General features: G+C 50.8%; 1 protein-coding gene across 1 annotated transcript; it reads right to left on the bottom strand.

Annotated features, from left to right (window-relative positions):
* Positions 1–1,400: 1,400 nt before the first annotated feature.
* Positions 1,401–18,001, bottom strand: Fads3 (fatty acid desaturase 3). Its single transcript, XM_034500964.2, has 12 exons — positions 17,618–18,001; positions 7,461–7,571; positions 6,746–6,943; positions 5,667–5,768; positions 5,465–5,587; positions 5,148–5,208; positions 4,630–4,706; positions 4,117–4,214; positions 3,619–3,715; positions 3,395–3,474; positions 3,109–3,234; positions 1,401–1,775 (listed from the first exon to the last, which is right to left on the bottom strand). Exons 1-12 carry the CDS (start codon positions 17,840–17,842, stop codon positions 1,724–1,726), a joined length of 1,350 nt encoding a protein of 449 aa, XP_034356855.1. The 5' UTR covers positions 17,843–18,001; the 3' UTR covers positions 1,401–1,723.
* Between the last annotated feature and the right edge of the window lie 301 nt (positions 18,002–18,302).

Below are 18,302 nucleotides of genomic sequence, written 5' to 3'. Positions count from 1 at the left end.
TTATCATCTCAAGATAAGATTTTATTAAGTTGCTTTGGCTGCCTTTGAACTTGTGACCCTCCTGTTTCAGTTTAAGTACCTAGGATTACAAGTATGTTTACAGGGCTTAGAAGTATCTTTCAAGGGATCGTCAGTCCTTACCTGAGGAAGAAAATAAAGTCCAGAGAAAGCAAAGGGCTTGTCTCGGGGAACAAATAGCCCAGAGGCATGGGATCATATGCATAAAGCTTTTAAATTCACTGCTGAGCCCAGCCTTCTGCTGTGAGCCTTCTTAGGGCATCCTTTTTATTTCTCATCACTTTGGAAGTGATACTTTGGCTTTGAGAGCTTGAATTCCTTTCTTGAGGTCAAGCAACCTTAAGTCTTAGCAGATACTTGACTTATCCCCATCCACCTAATCCCAGGGAGAGGGAGGCAGAAGCTAAATGGAACAGAACAAGGTAGGTGCCCAGCAGATGATGTGACCTCTGTTTCCCTAGCTTTATCCAGGAGGCTCCTACTGGTACTTCCCTAGGCAAGGAGGTCACAGGGAGTGGAGAAAGGGTGGGGTAGTCCACACAGCTGGTGGTGAGGCCTCAGCTCCTACAGGAGATCCCAAGTCTGGCATTTCTGCTGGGTTTGCAACAGCCTAAAGCTTCTGAGACCTCTTTAAAGATCTGTAGCCCAGCTTAGTGCCTTGAGGTGTTGGTGCTGGGGCTGAAAGTGTCCAATGTCCCCTCTCCTTTCTCACTAAACTTGGGTTTAGGTCAGTAGTGGAGTACTTGCCTAGTATGCCTACAGCACTGAGTTTGATTTTTTTTTTTTTCCCCCCCACTGGGGAAGGGATGCCCTCCCAGACTGGAGTGCTTAGCTTTAGTAGAAAGGAACACCCTTAAATCTTTGGGGAGAGAATCAAGATAAAGCAAAATCTCCACCTTGAGCTGTTCAAAGGTTGATAGGTGCAGTCAACTGTACCCATTATCCAGGTGAAGATCCTGAGGCCAAGTGGGAGGTTAGCCCCTGTTCCAAGGACTTAGGGACAGGACGGCCACGCTTGAGTCACTGCCTATTCAGCACAACTGTTATGCAATGCCAAGTCTAACAGAGCTTCCACTACTGGGCCATCCTGCATAGAGGGCTATAGGAAGCGAGTACAGACATACAGGCTCTCCCATCCCAGAACCTAGAGGCTCCTGCAGGCGTGATCCTTAACCGTAGGCCCTTGAATACATAACTCGCCCCGGCGTGCTGCTCAGTGTAGGATCAAGCCATGGGGTAGAGCCTCCATGTTGCCTCCATGATCTAGAGCACCCAGGGTGGAGGGGAACTCCTTACATTCCATCCCAACTTGACACTGATGCCCCCTCCCCCAAGTCTGAAGCCGATTTGGCTCCAAAATCCATGAAAATCCAACACTTGGCTCCATGAGTCTGGGTTGCTTTTTATATAAAAAATAACAAGTTTTCCTCCAATTCTTGCTCTAGGAGAACATGCTATGGTCACCGTGTCATTTTAAGTATGTTCCCTCCACCCCTGGTCCTGTTGGACATGTGCCATGGCCATAGGGTGCCTGAACAGACTGAGGAAAGCCAGCTGAGGACTGAGGAAAGCCAGCAGGACCCGGCAGGCAGGCAGACAGGCTGCCCCAGCAGGGGGTGAGGACGGCTGTCAATCTTGCCCAGTGGCTTGGTGACTGCTGGAGTCTGGACCCTTACCCCCTTCACCACCCACGAGGGTGCTGCCTTCATTGATGGAGGTATGCATCCAGCCAGATGTCGCCAGACTTCTTCAAGGACCTGAGAGGTGGGGGTGGGGATCAGGGAGTCAACTGGAAGGTATTAGTAGCTCCCTGTGTCCCATAAGGAGTGTTGAGTGAAGACATTCTTGTGAGCTCCCACCCCCCAACCCCGGGACAGGCAGCTGTGTGGGGCCAGGTACTCATTAGCCAGAGTGGAATCTGGACTGCAACAAGGAGGTAAGTGGCAGGTGGCCAAGTCTAGTTGTGAGCCTCAGTGGGCCTGGCCATCGTTCACCTGATTCTCCCTGTTGCCTCTCCCTGTTGGACTCTGCAACCCAAAAACGTGGGACGCAGAAGCTGCTCCATCGGGACGCCAAAGACAAGTACAGAAACCAGGGAAAGAACAATATGTAGATGGCTGCAGGTCGAATACCCAACCTCTGTTCCCACTTCCAAGGTTCCTCCTGAGGCTGAGCCCTCTCACCCCCGCCTGGACAAGTACAAGCACTTTGGCTTTACCGTTTCTGCTTTCGCCCTTGCTTGGACTGCCTGTCTACTTAGAGCATCTTTGCAACATTTGAAAGCCAGGTGGTCTCTCTTCCACTCAGTGGCCCACAAGTCGGCACACTCCTGCCTCAGGGCCTCTGCAGGATCTCTGTCTGGAATACTCTTCAGCCAGGTCCCCTCTACCCAGTGACCAGTTGTCACCCTGCTTGCCTCTGCTCACACATCAGCTTCGCCATACTTTACACCTGCCATGCCATAAACAATACTACACTCTGCCTGCCTCCACCCTCGGTTTCCATTCTTGTTATGTTATTAAAATGGTTCTCACTTTCTGTCATGTACTCACTGGTTAAACGACGAGTGTTTGTTTAACCACTAACATTCTCTCTCGTCCCACTTACTGAATGTGTATATGTGTTTGTCTCTCACTACACTCGAAGCTCACTGGCCAATAAGTCCCAGGGATCCCTGTTTCTGCCTCCCGGTGCTGGGATTACAGGCACATGCTATCATTCCTGGATTTTTACATGGGTGCTGGGGATCTGAACTCAGGACCTCATCAATGATAAGGAAAGCACTTTATCTACCTACATCTCCCCAGCCTTACAGCTGATTGCTTTCTGTTTCCTCATCTAGAACATAGGCTCCAGCTCCCAGGACACAGGAACCTCTTAGACTGTCTGACTCACTGCCATATTTGTAGGGCTCTATACTGGGGGAAAAAGGAGAGCACTGGCTAATTAGGAAAGCTCTAGAAAGTCAGCTCTTAGGAAGGGCCCCCTTTGAGGGAAGGTGCACAGAAGATGCTGACCTAGTCAGAAGTCAGTATGGAGCCTTGGAAGAGACTAGAACATGCAACCTGAGGGGCCCAGGTGCAGCCTTACCCAATGATATCCACCAGGGCAGTGAGGAAGGGCTTCACCTCGTAGTGTAGGCCATGCTTGGCGCAGAATGCCTTGACCAGGGGGGCTACCCTCCGGTAGTTGTGCCTTGGCATCGTGGGAAAGAGGCTGAAAGGGCAGGCCAGATCTGAGTATGGAACTACTAGAGGGAACCCACTGATGCCTCCCCTCACCCAGGCCACATCTTCCAGGGACCCCACAGAGGGGAGTTCTGGGCCCTGGCTTTGGCCTCACCCTGTACCCAGCAAGCCCTCGAGGCCACACTCACTGGTGCTCAATCTGGAAGTTGAGGTGCCCACTGAACCAGTCAATGAAGAGCGAAGGTTCCACATTGCAGGTGGCTGCCAGCTGTCAGGGTCAGGAGAGGTACAAGTGAGAGAGGCTGGCTTAGAACCATGACCCCACCACCTGGCAGCCTCAGGAGGGCCTGATTCCTCCCAGTCTATGACTCCCCAGCTGGCACATCCTCCCACCAGGTTCTACAGTACCTACCTGAGAGCTGGCCCAGTCCCGATGCTTTTCATGGCCAATCTCCTTGGGAATGTGGTTCATCTGTGTGATCCACACGAACCAGTGGCTCTCCAGCACCCTGTGAGGAAGGTTTCAGTACTGCTCCACATCCAGTTCAGAGTGGAAGCTGAACCCAGACCTGGGCCCATCTACACCATGGGAGTATCTAGTTGCTCCCACCTTGACATTTAAAGACATTTCATAGACCAGTGTCCTTAGTGAGGCTATGCCCATGCCAACCTTTCTCAAGAGGGCTACCCACAGAGCCATGACCAAGCCAAGCTTCTTCCCTCAGACCTGCCAGCCCCAGGGTCTGGCCACTCTGCTAGTGCTTGATTATGTACATCAGCTACCTGAAGAGGTGGTACTGCCACCCATCCTGCAGAGGGACAACAGGCTGAACAAGGAGGGCTGTGGTCCAGGTCCCCTGCCACCTGTGTGAGACCTCCCCACTCCCTGTCACTCTGATTCTGGCCATACCTGACAGCAACAAAGAGGAGCAGTGTCCCAGTGGCACCATAGAAGGGAGAGTAGGACAAGAAGAAGCGGGAGTAGAAACTGGCAGCCCACAGCAAGTCCTATGAGGAGAACAGAGGCATTGTTGAGTGGCCTCCATGGGTTGGGGAACCCGGGAGGCAGAAGGAAGAGCTGGGCTCATTCAGCTCTCATTTGATTCAGGGCTCTTCCACTCAATGGGCTTCTGCAACTATGGCTGAGTAAAAGAACAGGGGTCCCCACCTTATCACCATGTAGGACTGACCATGGCAGTGACCTTGAAGGGTGCATTAGGGAAGCCTGTGCTTGGGACACAGATGCCTGGCAGTCAATCCAGTGAATCTACCTGGGGGGGGGGGGGTGTCTTCCACAGCACACACTGATGAGAGTGCAGATCACATCAGTGCACTCATTCACACTCAGGGATGGATAGCGCTGTCCCCTGGATCCCTCTCCCAGAAAGCTACATGCTTGGGGCCCTGAGCAGAACCCACTCACCGTCCATTGCATGCACACCAGCATGTATGCCAGATTTTCAACTTCAAAGTTCACCAAGGTGAGCAGCGGTGGGCCAACTGCAAGAAGGGAGCATAAGGGCATGCAGGAACAGGGATGGGCTACCCAAGCGGCATGGGTGGAGAAGAGGAGGAACACCCATAGGATGTAAGTGCTGACCTCACACTGAGCTGAGCTCACAGCTCCCACAAGGCTCTATTCATACTTAGTCCCTTGCTGGTTGGCTCTTGGCCCTGTCTCCCACTTCCCTTGTTTCTTGTGTAGGTAAGGAGCCAGCCTTACACATTCCTGCCCTTGAGCCTACCCTGTCCCTGTTTGCAGAGGCAATTACAAAATACTCTAGGACTCCAGACAGCCCTGACTTGAGGGCAGAGAGACTCTATGGAGGGTGGGAAAGAGGACAGCCAGAGCAGAAGGTGGCTGGGAACCTTCAGGTAGGCAGCATAGGCTGAGGCTTAACCCTGCCACGTTCCCACCCCAGAGGGCCAGTAGGTACTCACTCAGGAAGAAGTATAGATGCTGGTGGTTGTAGGGCAGGTATCTGCGTTTCTTCTTGCCATACTGTGGAGACAGGCGTCGGCTGGGGAGAACAGCTCTCCAGGCCAAGATCAGGGGGCTGGCTGAGGCCAAGGTCAAAGGCAACTCTAGATTCTAGCCACTGAGCCACTCATCCCCAAGTGGCTAGGAGATGGGGGAAGGTCTGGAGCTAGAGCTAGAACGCAGGGTAAGCTGGAGAGCAATCGTGAGGCCTCAGTCCCTGCCAAGTCCCCTTAGCTGCAGGCCTCTCTCGAGAGTAGTGACGTCCCATCCCACCTACCTCCACAGATGACTCCCCCAGGAGGAAGACAGGTGCGACAGTCACATCTGGGTCCTTGTGGAAGATATTGGGTTTGGCGTGGTGCTGAAAGTGGCGGAAATTCCACCAGTGGGCAGAAAAACCCTGTGGGGAAAAGGGATCTCAGATACTCACATACTTGAACAGACTCAGTATAGATGCCCCCCCACAGCTCCACACTCACTTTCAGCTGCCCCATCACGAACTGCTGGGCCACATGGTTCCACCTGGACTTAGCGAAGATGGAAGCATGACCGAGGTCATGTTGCAGACACCAGCACTGGGCCTGGGGAGAGGGGTAGGTCAAGAGTGGAGGCGGAAGCCAGTCACTTCTGTCACCAGAGGTCAACCTGCTGCTAGTGCTTCACCTAGTACTGATGCTCTATTGAAACCAGCTGCCTCTTTAACTGGACCAATGCAATTGAGTTTGGCGGTGTGTCTGCATACAAATGTCAGGACTCAGAAACCTCATACCTCTGAATAATGACTTCAGAAGCAAACTTTCTGTTCTTCTCATAGTGTCCTGTCTCCTGCCCCCCTGGATTCCCCAAGACAAATAACAGAACCTAGAATTCTCTACCCTACCTGAAGCAGGACATAGACACAAGGGCTCTTCTTCTTCAAGGCCTAAAAATCACTGCTCTAATTTTCCCTTTTTGCTTTGGCGCTGACCATGAAGAAGGGCTATCTCATCTGATAAGAGCTGATCAGACGCATTTCAAAAAGCATTCCATCTCACACTTGGGAAGGAAGAAGGCCTCAGAATGAGGTCAAGACACTGAGCAGACAGGCCTTGCCAGGATTCTGAGCCAGTCTGTTTCCACTTGCTTAGACCCTTTCATTCTATTTCCATCACACAGACCTTTCGTGTCTGCTCCCATTCCTACAAGCTGTTCCTGCTTCATAGAACATACATGTTAAAAAAAAGTAATAATAGATGGCTCACTCTGTCTTTTGTTCTTTAATCTGCATGCTTCTGTGTCACATAAGACTATGATCAGATAAATTTCCTAAGTTTTTCTCTTGCTAATCTGTCTTTTGTCGCAGGAGTGTTAACCATGACCTTCATGATAGGCAGCAAAGGACCATCCTTTTCTTCAGCTACACAAGACTTGTCACACATAGAGCTGTGGCATTCTGGGTCTTAAGGGCCTAAAGCATTTCACTTTCTCATTCATCCATCCATCCATTTCTTTCATTCATAAGAAAACTGAGTTTCCACATGTTCTAGACTCCACATCTGCTGCATAGTCTTAGAGTTACCTGAGAGATGGCCAGGATGAGGGCAGCAAGGATACTGGACACCCAGCCAGGGCCCAAGAGGTAGATGATAAGCCAGGCCAACAACTCCATAGCCAGGATGTGGCCCAGGAGGAGTGCAAAGAAAGTGGTATCAGCTTCAAACAGCTTCATGTCCTCAGCTGCCTGGCGCAAGGCTCGGAAGTCCTCGATCAGCTGGACCTGTGGCAGGGAAGCAGTCCAGCAGATGAGGAAGCAGGGACTGCCATAGTCCCCCAAAAACTTACCATTGTGTCCTTAAGCCATCCCACTTCCCATTGCTGGGTGATAGATGGAGGAACAATAACACCAGACAGGGTATGGCCTGGGGAACTAGCTTGTGGCTAAATCTCTCCCTGGCCCCAAAGATGTGGGGTGGGTGATAAGCAGAAAAAATCAGAGCCAATAGAGGAAACCTTTAAGACTCAAAAATATCCTCACTGTAGAACTGGAGGCAGGAGGGAGTTTCCACTGCATTTGGAGCAGAAAGAGAGCTCACTGGGGATCCATAGAAGTTCCTAGCTAAGTCAGATTTAGAATCCTTGCTTCTACAGAACATTGCTATGAATTCACCTTTGACTGTGGCCCCAAAGGGGGATGGATACAGACCCAGTCCCACCCTGCATCTCCCGATAGTAATACAGAACAAGCTGCTACTGACAACAGGCAATGTCCCCAAGCCCTCCAGCTGTTCCCTCACATTCTGAGCTCCATCCTGGCTGGGTTCCTCTGGGGCTAGCTCTCCAATCAACAGGGGTTTCAGGAACTTTCGCACAAAATGGAGATCTTGGTGGAAGGCATGGAAGGCATCCTGAAGGAGAACAGAGAGTCAGTGAACAGCTTATGTAGCACCCAGGAAGAACAACAGGAAACAGAGTGAAGACACCACTGAGGGGCTCCAAAGGCAGCGGCACAGCGGATAAGAGAACATTTGTTGCTCTTGCAGAGGCCCTAGGTCAGATTCCCAGCATCCATATGCTGGTTCCTAACCACTAGAAACTCCTGTTTCAGGGATCCAATGCCCTCGTCTCACCTCTGTGGGCACTAAGCATGCATGTGTTACATACAGGCAAAGCACTCACACACAAAAGTTGAATAAATCCAAATTTTAAAAAGAAAAAAAGAAAAAAGGAAGTGGGGCTGTCGATAGACAGACAGAACAGACAGACAGAAAGTCAACTGGGCAGTCATAAACATAAGACCAGGAGAGTGAGCCTTACCTGTGAGCCCTCCCTAGTCCTCCTAGGCCCAAGTACCCTGTTTAACACCCCTCACTTGCCATGCCCTGGCATGGTTTCTCCTCTCAATATGCCTGAAAGAACTCCAGAAAGACTGAGTCCATCCATGAATAGGCTTAGCCCTTCTGAAAAGTTTTCTGTGTGCCACAGCCATTTTTTTTTTTATAGCATATAAAACAAGATTTGGCTCACAGATGTTAACTTTATTCAATTCTCACCAGTACAACAGTGGGTAACGTGTGTGTGAGGACTCGTCATTGGAGACCTCGGGGCCACTTGGGGTGGGTCAGTGGTGGGTCATACACATTGAGTTCTTGGGTTCACATAAGGAAGGTATATAAGCAGTCACACTTACTTGATTAGTCATTTATCTTTGGAGACAGGGTATCATATAGCCCAGGATGGCCTCAAGTCACTAAATAGCTCAAGAGAGAATGACTTTGAATCCTCCTGTCTCAATCGCCCTAGTGCTGGAACTACAGGCATGCACCACCACGCCCACCCGGTTCACATGAGTGCTCAACTGAACACAGGACCTCCGTGTGTGATAGCTAAGCACTCTACCAACTGAGGTACATTCTCATCAGATAGCATCATTTTCTTTAAGCATAGAAAAGCCTGACACTCCTGTGTCTTTCAATAATAATTGGTCAGGGGTAAGGAGAAATACAGGAAAAGGCACACAAGGTCGAGAAGACAGCCGATGAGGAGAAGGTGGGCAGGTCCCTCGACCTTCCTGTTTCAGGCTTGTTCTTGTGCCTTACTTACACCATTCATTGTTTGTATATGATATTACATCTAGCCCATTTATTGGTCACAGCTGCTCTTCTGATTTTTACTGTTGCGTCTTCAAAAGCAGAGAGGGTGACTGGATGGCATTGTCCCCATGGTCCTGGGAAAGGACATTTAGGGCCCTTCCAAGGTGCTAAAAGGAAATACCTTTGCAGAAGTCTGACAAAGAACAGGAGCCTCCTATTGTCTTGCAGCAGCTTGTGTAGGTTGAAACAGAAATAATGTTAATACAGTCACCCCACTGTAGTCACCAAGCTAATCACACTGATTACTGTACAGTGGAGACAGCTGCTGAAATGCCCCCAGCCCCAGGAACAAGGCTCTTATTAAGCGTCTATTAACAATAAAAGGCTGAAAAGATGGCTCAATGGGAAGAGCACTTGCTGGGAAAGCATGTGACCTGAGTTCAAATCCCTACTACCCAGATAGAAATCTGGGCATATTTGTATGAGTGTGTAACCCAGCCCTGGGGCAGGAACTGGGAGAGGACAGAGACAGGAGGATGGCTGGAGCTTGCTGACTACCAGTGTGGCTCCAGATTCAATGAGACCTTGTCTTAGTAATGGGGTAGAGAGTAAAAGAACAGGTTCAAAACCCTCCTCATACTCATACCCACATGCATACCACACACACACAGAAAGAGAGAGAGAGGGAGAGAGAAAGTGAGAGAGCTGAGAGAGCGAGAGAGCGAGAGAGCAAGAGAAGGTGAGAGAGAAATAAAAATAATTTAAAAATAAAATGAAGCTGAAAATGACTGTAACCCCCATAGTTACTGCTGGGACATTTCTGAGGAGTTCTTGGAGGAAGGATACTATTTAAAGGCTGTGTCTAGTCTACTCTAGGGTCAGTGACCCAAGGCAGGGGCTAGGGTGCTAGGAGGGTGTGGCTTCCAAAATAACTCGGGCTGCCTGGTTCCCTGGGGCTCATCAAGCAATGAGAGTTATAAAAGCATAGCCCTCATTTCCTCTGGAGATGAAGGAGGGGCAGGGACACAGGAAAAGGGCAGAGAGACAGAAGAATGGGGTTTCACAGGAAGCTGTGGGCCCAGGCTCACTGGGGATTGGATCTTGGGGTTCTGCTGACCCCATTTCCATGTGACTTTGAGCCAGTTCATCCTTCTGCAGTGGCCTCTAGTCTTTGTTTCTAAGACAGGGTCACACAGCCAGGATGGCCTTGAGGTAAATACATGGCTGAGGATGATGCTAAGTTTCTGATTCGTCCATCTCTGAGAGCTGGGATTACAGGTGTGCATCACCACTATTGGTCTGTACATTATTGGGGATTGAACCTAAGGAATCTGTAGGTGCTAAGCAGCATGCTACCAACTGAGCTACATCTTCAGCCTTCACCGTCATCTTCATCATTATCATTTGCTGTAAAACACACCTCGGTTTACCACTCTTGGGTGTAAGGTCCTGGACGTTACAGGACCTTCCTGCTGATGTGTGGCCATCTATCTCCAGAATTGTCTCCTCTTCCCCAGATAAAATGCTATACCCATTAAACTCCTCCTTCTCCTTCCACATGGATCTAGCCTTATTTCAGGAACCTCACTTAAATGGAGTCAGACAGCATCTGTTCCTTAGTGATTAGCCTGTTTCACATAGCATAATACTCTCAAGGTCCTTCCTTGCTATATCAATGCCAGAATTCCTTAAAGCTATGGTGATTTGAAACTTCTCCATCTGGGCACACAGCCTGGGGCATGGAAAGACAGACAGACAGACAGACAGACAGACATAGTCTTTCTCTCTCCTGCTGACTCTCTCTACCTTTCTCCTCCCTTCCTCCCTCCCCACACCAACCTCTCACACACAGAGAGCCCCCCACTGTGTCAACAAGAAAGATTCAGATTCTTAGAAATGTGCCTCTGAACTAGCCCATATGAACACCATATGAAAGATACAGCCTCCTGTACAGGTGTGCACCGTAGGAAGGTGAGCAGAACCAGGCTCTCTCAAGGGTGTCTCAGTCAGCTCAACCCACTAAAGTGATAGGACAGGTATGAGTACCTTGGGACCAGGTCTGAAATTTCCACAGTGTATAGATCAGGGTTCCTGCTGGTGGGAAGGGGACAAAAAGGTGGCCCTAGGCCCTTGGACAGAAAGCTGGGGCCTTGGGAACAGGTGGACACAGAGACTGTGTTATTAGGAAGCACCCACAAGGTGGGTCCCTGGCTCAGAGTACCAGCAAGCGACTTCCTGGAATGCTAGCTTGGGTCGTATGGATTAGTCCAGTGCTTCTCAACCTTCCTAATGCTGTGACCCTTTCATTTAGTTCTTTATGTTGTGGTGAGACCCAACCATAAAATTATTTTCATTGCTATTTCATAACTGTAATTTTGCTACTGTTATAAATCATAATGTAAATATCTGTGTTTTCCCGGTGGTTTTATGTGACCCCTGTGAAAGGGTCATTTATCTCCCCCGAAGGGTTCACGACCCACAAGCTGAGAAGCTCTAGACTAGTCCTTTCTAGGATCAAGGACCAAGGTAAGGGAGAAGGAAAGACTCAGAAAGGTTAAGGGGTATGTGTGTCAAACTTTGTGATCTCACCCAACAGACACATTTTAGAAGAGTCGAAATGAGTGAAATCGAAAACCTTTCATTAAGTCTCAGATAAAAGTGGACAGAAAGTGCTGGGGTCAAAGGCCATATGGGCTAGAGAGATGGCTCAGTGGTTAAGAACAATGGCTTGTTTTGCAGAGGATCCAGGTTGAGTTTCCAGCACCTACGTGTGGTGGCTCACAAGCATCAGGAACTACAGTCCCAAAGAATTTGACACCTTCTTCTGACCTCTGCACACATGTGCACATAGAAGTACCAGGCATACATGTGATGTACATATATACATGCAAGCAAAACACCCATACACATAATTTTTAATCTAAAAAAATGAAACAAAACAAATAAAATGGCATAGCAACCCTAAGTTTCCAGTGGCCCCTGTTTCCAGATATACCTGGCTTGGAGCAAGTTTTCAGATGCAGATGATAGTAAGTAGACAAGAGCCAGCCCTCCCCACCTCCCAGAGAAGGGCTGTAAACTATTTTTCAGGTGAGCATCGGTGAGCCTACTTGAGACACCTGTCCCAGTGGAAGAGTTTGCAGTGGCAGAGCTGAGATTTGAACTTGAATCTGCTCCCTGTGATGCCCACACACCCTCAGAATATGGAAACCTCAAAATCCTGACCCCAGCCTCACTATGAGCTCCATGTAGCAGCTGACTGTGGTCTGGAGAGGTGGGGTATAGTCTGGAGCCAGCCCTCCTGCAGAGATGGAACTGTGATTCCATTTAGAACCCCCAGACAGGCTTGCTCCCCTCTTCCCTCCACATTTTCTTCTTAATAAGATGGAAGATGTTAACATATGTCTCACAGGCTGCTGGGAGAACTGATTTAATGGGTAAAGCTCTTAGAAGGGGCCTAATGGCTAACCTGAGCCCCATTGACCAGCTCTCCTCTGTGCCCCAGAGCCCTGCTATGCACCTGCTGCTGGTAGCCATGGGCTGCGGGTATGAATGAGGAAGTAAAACTCTAATATGTTTGGTCAAGACCTAGCTGAGTCTCAGGCTAATGAACAGGAAGAGTGGAGGTTGGGGGAGCCAACCTCCTTCTACCCCAGGCACGAGAGGAGAGGAAGGATGTGCTGGTTTCTAGCCAAAGAATGGAGAATATTCCAGATCAGCCAGGAAGGTGGGGGAGCAGGGAGGGGTGTTGGAGCTCTGATGATCTAGGCTACACTTGCTGCCCATCTACACCTTTACTAGAGGTGGGCATAGGGTCTCCAAGGACACCTCTAGGATATCTCTGCCTCTGTTGCTCTCCAAATGGAGGACAGATGGGAAGAGCTCATTGCCATCCTCTCCCCAGCACTGCCTTCAAAAGGCCCAATGAGGAAACGTTATCTGTAACCCTCTTTGCAGATGGAAAAACTGAGGCAAAGATAAGGAAGCAGGGACACAGCTCTGTAACCAGGACCCATGGCTCTAGTCTGTGAAGCAAAACCCAACCCAAGGGAAGCTGTTCCAGACCCCTCAGCATCCCTGATGTTCTGATGAAGGGTGGGAATATGTTTGATCTGCCAGCCAGAACTGGTGGCCTCAGAGATGTTGTTGGCTCAGCAAAGACCTGAAAATGACCCGGCCCTCTGGCACACGGTCCTCTCTTTACCACTGAACTCTGGCTTTACCACTGGAGCCTGGCTCTTTTACCAGAAACCCAAAGGTGGCCAAGGGAAGCCTTCCCTCTCAGGAAAGGATGGGGGAAGCCGCCTGATATTCTGAGATCACCATCAATCCCAGCTCTGCACACTACATTCCTGCCAGTCACAGTCCTGACTCCTACCCACAGGGAGAGAGTGAGCACTTTGGCCTGCAGAAGACACAGGTAAAACAATGCGACCAGAGTCAGGTGTGGTGGCTTGCACATGTAACCTCAGTACTCAGGAGGGAGATGGCAATTGGACTTTGTGAGTTTGAGACCAGCTTGGTGTACATAATGAGTTCAAAGCCAAAGCAGTGTATATACTGAGTTCTGGGCCAGCCAGAGACACATAATGAGATTCTGTCTCAGAACAAAACAAAACAAATGCCCACTCAGGCTCCAGAAAATGACTACTCACTGAAGTAGGACTTTCAAAGCAGCCAGTGTGGTTGGTAGGAACAGGGTGTGGGCACTGGTTCTGGGTGGTTGAGGCCATGCTGCCTCCCAAGCCTCAGAGCTTGGTCCATAATCCTGATTCCTCTCAGCTCCCATTCAGACACACCCTCCCCCCCAAGCCCAGGGCTGAAGGCCTTGTTTTTAGGGTGCCACGGCATTGCTTATCTTCTGCTCCAAACTCTTTATTTATACACTACACAGAACCCAACCTCACAAGGCTGTTAGAAAAATTAAGTAAATTAGTACATCTAAAATTCTCAGAACAGAGCCTAAACCAAGCTGTTGGCTGAAATTACTACAACGTAGCCTCTGATGGTGGTGCTGGCCACCCCTACTTCTAGCTCAGGTCATTCCCAAGGGGTCACAAAACGTCGATGCCAAGGGGCTCAAATCTGCTGGGTTTTGGATTCTTTTAGGGCTGACAGTGCTTCAGCCTAATGGGCACCATGGACTGCTGGGAAATTTCTCACTTTCTCCATAACCATACCAGTTTGGAACAGGGCTTCTTTACTCATGGTAACCAGCCACCCAGGTGCCCATCACCATTCCCACAGTGAACCCAAAATGAAAGAACTCTTATCCCTGTCACACTGAGGGGGAAGGAGAGTTACAGTGGACAAGTCAGCTCCATCCTCCTGTGTAACTGAGGATGATAACCAACTCCTCATGATCCTGCTTCCACCCTCAAGTGCTTCACCATAATGCCGGCCTCAATGGGTTGTTTTGCTCCTTTTTAAAAACTTTCACTCCTGGGGATTGAACCCAGAGCCCTGAGTATGTTCTGCCAGCACTCTACTACTTCACCATAATCTTAGCTTATGAGCTAATTCTAATGTCCTCTCCTAGTATTCACATAGCTCTGACCTTCTACCCTGGCCACATTCACATGTAACTGGAGGCAAGTTACACTGTTACTTGTTCTGAACTTTCTCCCCAAGGAGAGGGCAGGTCCCCATCTTGCTTGCCTTAATCTGCTTACCTTAAAGCCTTTGCTCTTTTAAAAGGTGAGTGAGTGTGTGTGTGAGAGTGTGTGTGTGTGTGTGTGTGTATGTGTGTGTGTGTTGGGGGGAAATATGTCTACATGAATGACAGTGCACACAGAGGCCAGAGATGGTGACTCTCCTGAAGCTTGAGTTACAAAGGGGTGTGATCCACACAACGTGGGTGCTGGGAATGTAAGAGCAGCATGAACTCAACCTCTGAGCAGTCTCTCTAGCCCCAAGGATCCTTTTATTTGACAAGGTCCTATGTATCCAGGCTGGGCTCAAACTTACCTCATACTTAGGGTGACCTTAAGCTCCATGTCCTCTGTGTCTCATAATTGCAGGAGTTACAAGTAGATGCCACCACATCCAAGTTTATGCAGCATTAGGGATGGAACCTAGGGCATCATGAACACTAGCAAGCAGTCTACTAACTAAGTTCTATCCTGCCCTTTTGAGATCCTTTTAAACATACAACAGACCCCTTTGGTTTCCCTGCTCTGCCTTCCCAGGATCTCCTCCTTCTTTAGAATAAAACCAAAGTCCTTCTAAGAACAAAAACACCCAGTGAGCTTGGCATGTCTGCCTTTTGACTCCCTCTCCCCATGACTGCTCTCCAGTGCAGCCATGCTGTGTTCCTTAGGTATGGGTGGGATGCTCCCACCTCTGAGCCTTTGCTCTAGCTGATCCATCTGTTGGACACTCTTTCCCTGAAAATGTTTTGTTCACAGCTGCATCTGCAGAGGCAGGGGGTGAGGAGCACACAGGAGGTACTCTTGGGTGGATTCAGAGAATCCCATGTGGGGGTTCCATGTGGAACCAATATGGGGCAGAGTATGGCTGTGCATTCAAGCCCCACAGCTGCCAGCCACTGTTTCAAGTTGCATTGTTTCTTTGAATCTCTTTTCTCATCTGTAAGGTGGGATAGCAATAGCAAACTGCCTTGCTGGTAGGTATCCTGAGGATTAAGAAACAGTATCAATAAGCATTGAATTTAGAATCTATCACATAGTAGGTAGTTGGTATATGACTCTCACATATTTATGACCAGCAGGGGATGGACCTCTCTGGCTGCCTCTTCTCATTTCAGGGTTGCCTATGACTCTTAGACAAACCTGGCCCAGGGCCCAGAGTACTCTCCCTAGGGCACCAGCTCTGTATCCCAGGATGGCCACAAGCTGACTTCATGACACAAGAACTCTGGGAATTTCCTGGCAGGAAGGCTTCTGTGGCCTGGACATGAGAACAGCTGATGGGTGGCAGGGCTGATGCAAGTGGGCAGCCACATCCCACCTCTAACCTGAGCTCCAGGATCTGGGTTGGGATACCCGGCATCTAGATTTGACCACATGGGGCACTGGATTGGTTCAACCCCTAGTATTTCTTGTGGGTCCATCACAGACAAAGCCTAGGGTCTTCTGAACCCAGACCCCTCCCAACCCTTAGGCTTGAGTACACCAGGTATTTTTGGCAACTCTACCCAAATGTCTGGAGCCTATAGCAACCTCTTCCTATTACAGGCAGGGTCAGAGATAGACAAGCTTGCCCAGAAAAGGCTTGGGAATGTTGTGACTGTCCGACTGCACTCTCTAGCCTGCGTACATATACCCTAAAGAACAGTTACTGAATAGACAACTACAACACAGCAACATGGTTGAGAAGGTGTGGTCTTGCCCTTGGCTGGCTTGCTGTATAGTCTAGCTCTCCCCACCTGACCAATGAGGAAGCTAAAGTTCAGAGGAGTTACCTTTGAGTGCCTTCAATGGCAGAGCCAGAACCCTGCTACAAGATGCAGAAAGAGGTTTGCCTAACAGAGCCTACTGGCTGTGAATCAAAATGGTGGCTATAGAGGACCCATTAGATGGAGGTCTCAGGGCACTGAGCTAAATATAAAGTTAGGAATCCCATGTAGGCGGGCCTCCTGTGCAGGCCTGGCCCTGAGCAAGACAAAGCAATCAGTGCTCTCGGCTGTCCTCCTCTCCTGCCCAGCATCCTGTCCTACGCTACAACATAGTCCTCACAGGGTTGTCAGGTCTTAGTGGGAGGGGCTACAGCACCTCATGCCCATGATGCTCTGGTAGAAAGGAGGAGAATCTCTCTCTCTCTCTCTCTCTCTCTCTCTCTCTCTCTCTCTCTCTGTCTCTCTCTCTCTCTCTCTCTCTCTCTCTCTCTCTCTCTCTCTCTCTCTCTCTCACACACACACACACACACACACACTATGGCCCACAGGTTGATGATTTTTCAGGAACCTTCTCATTCTTATCCCTCTCAGTTGCCTGGAGTGAGTCTGGGAGGAGAGGGACAGTGACAGTCCTGAGACAGAGAATCTCCTTTGCTGCCACCAAGTTCTTCCACTAGAGAATCATTCCCTCCAGTCTTAAAGATCTTCCAGGTACCCAATGTGACTAACCTACAATTTTGGATAGTAGAGGGCAGAGCATCATAGCCTCAACCTTTGTCCATGGAGTGGGATTGAGGGAGGAAGGGTCTGGGAAATTGCTTCACCACTGGGCTCCAGCCAGATAGTCCTTCAGGCCAGTCACATCCCTCCTTGTCTAGACATGGACTGAGAATGGGAAGCCAGAGTCCCCAGGGGCCAGTCCGTGCCTGGGGTGACTGTGCTTCCCATAGAGGCCCACCCAGCCTGGCAAAGTCTTCCCACGTGTAGCTGCCAGCCCAGCAGAGGTGAGTCACTGGCCCTCAGAACAGTCCACACAAGTGCTGGATAAGCCACAGACCTCCAGGCCCTGCCCAAGCTCTGCTGCCCAGCCCCCAGTCTCTGATGGCACATGCCTATCGCTAGGGACCCAGCCCTGCCCCTGGCTCTTGGAATCACCAGATAATACTCTGAGGGACTCAGAGCAGAGATGAAACCCTCAGTACAATGGGTACTAACCTAGGGAAGAATCTGCCCCTCACGGCACACCCACCTCCGTGGGCCCATTCCTCTCTGAGACCTATTTATTGCACAGACTGACCCAACAGCTGGTCCTCCGTGCAAGAAAGAGACCTCCTTACCCCAGGCTCCATCTGAACTCTGGAGCCAGGGAGTAGGGGTCAAAGGTCAGAAAGAGCAAAAAGGATGCTACGGTCCGCAGGTGGAATAAGACTCCAAGCCTATGAACCACGTCTCCCTCTCCACCGCTAGCGCCAGGCTCCACCCCGCCGGCTGTGGGTTAGCTTACCGTGGCGTCCTCCGCACCGTGGTGGCCGATGAGGCGGCTACCCCCTGGGTGCCGCTGTGCCCAGCGGCTGATGTCGTAGACACGGCGCTCGATGACCAGCCACTTGTCGCCTGGTAGGTCATGCTGGCGGATCTGCTCCCAGCGGAAGATGGGCAGGGGCGCCCCCAGCGGTGCGGGCCCCTCCCGCGACCCGGGACCCCCGCCGGGCTCCCCGACGCCACCCATGGCCGCTGTGCACAAGTCCTCTGGGCCACGGTACGTGGCTGAGGTCTAAGAGAGACACCGAGGGAGGCGAGGTCGCAATCGGGGGTCTTCCTCCTCCACCCGCCTGCCGGCCCCGCCCTGCCGCTGCGGCCGCCGTACGAGCGTGCGCCTGCCCGGCTCTCCGCGCAGGGAACTTTTCCCTCCCTTATAACCGCGCTGACAGCGCTCGCCTCGCCCGCCCCTCGTCCCGGCCCCCGCGCTGGCCAGTCCCGCTCCCGCTCCAATCCAGGCGCGGCGCCTCCACATCTATTGGCTGCCCGGAGAGGGCGGTGTCGCGAAGGGGCTTGCCCCACCCGCGAGGGCCTGGGGCCACCACGCCCGGCCCTGCCCCCGGGGCACTGTCCCGCCCCCCAGTTTCTCGGACTCTGGGCTCAACCGAGAAGGCGGGGGATGGGGACCCAGCGTGCACGGGAGTCCTGCA

This window comes from Arvicanthis niloticus, chromosome 1 (assembly GCF_011762505.2).
Source record: "Arvicanthis niloticus isolate mArvNil1 chromosome 1, mArvNil1.pat.X, whole genome shotgun sequence".
Taxonomy (NCBI): Eukaryota; Metazoa; Chordata; class Mammalia; order Rodentia; family Muridae; genus Arvicanthis; species Arvicanthis niloticus.
Note: the sequence above shows the minus strand (reverse complement) of the source record. Positions and strands in the feature narration are given on the sequence as shown.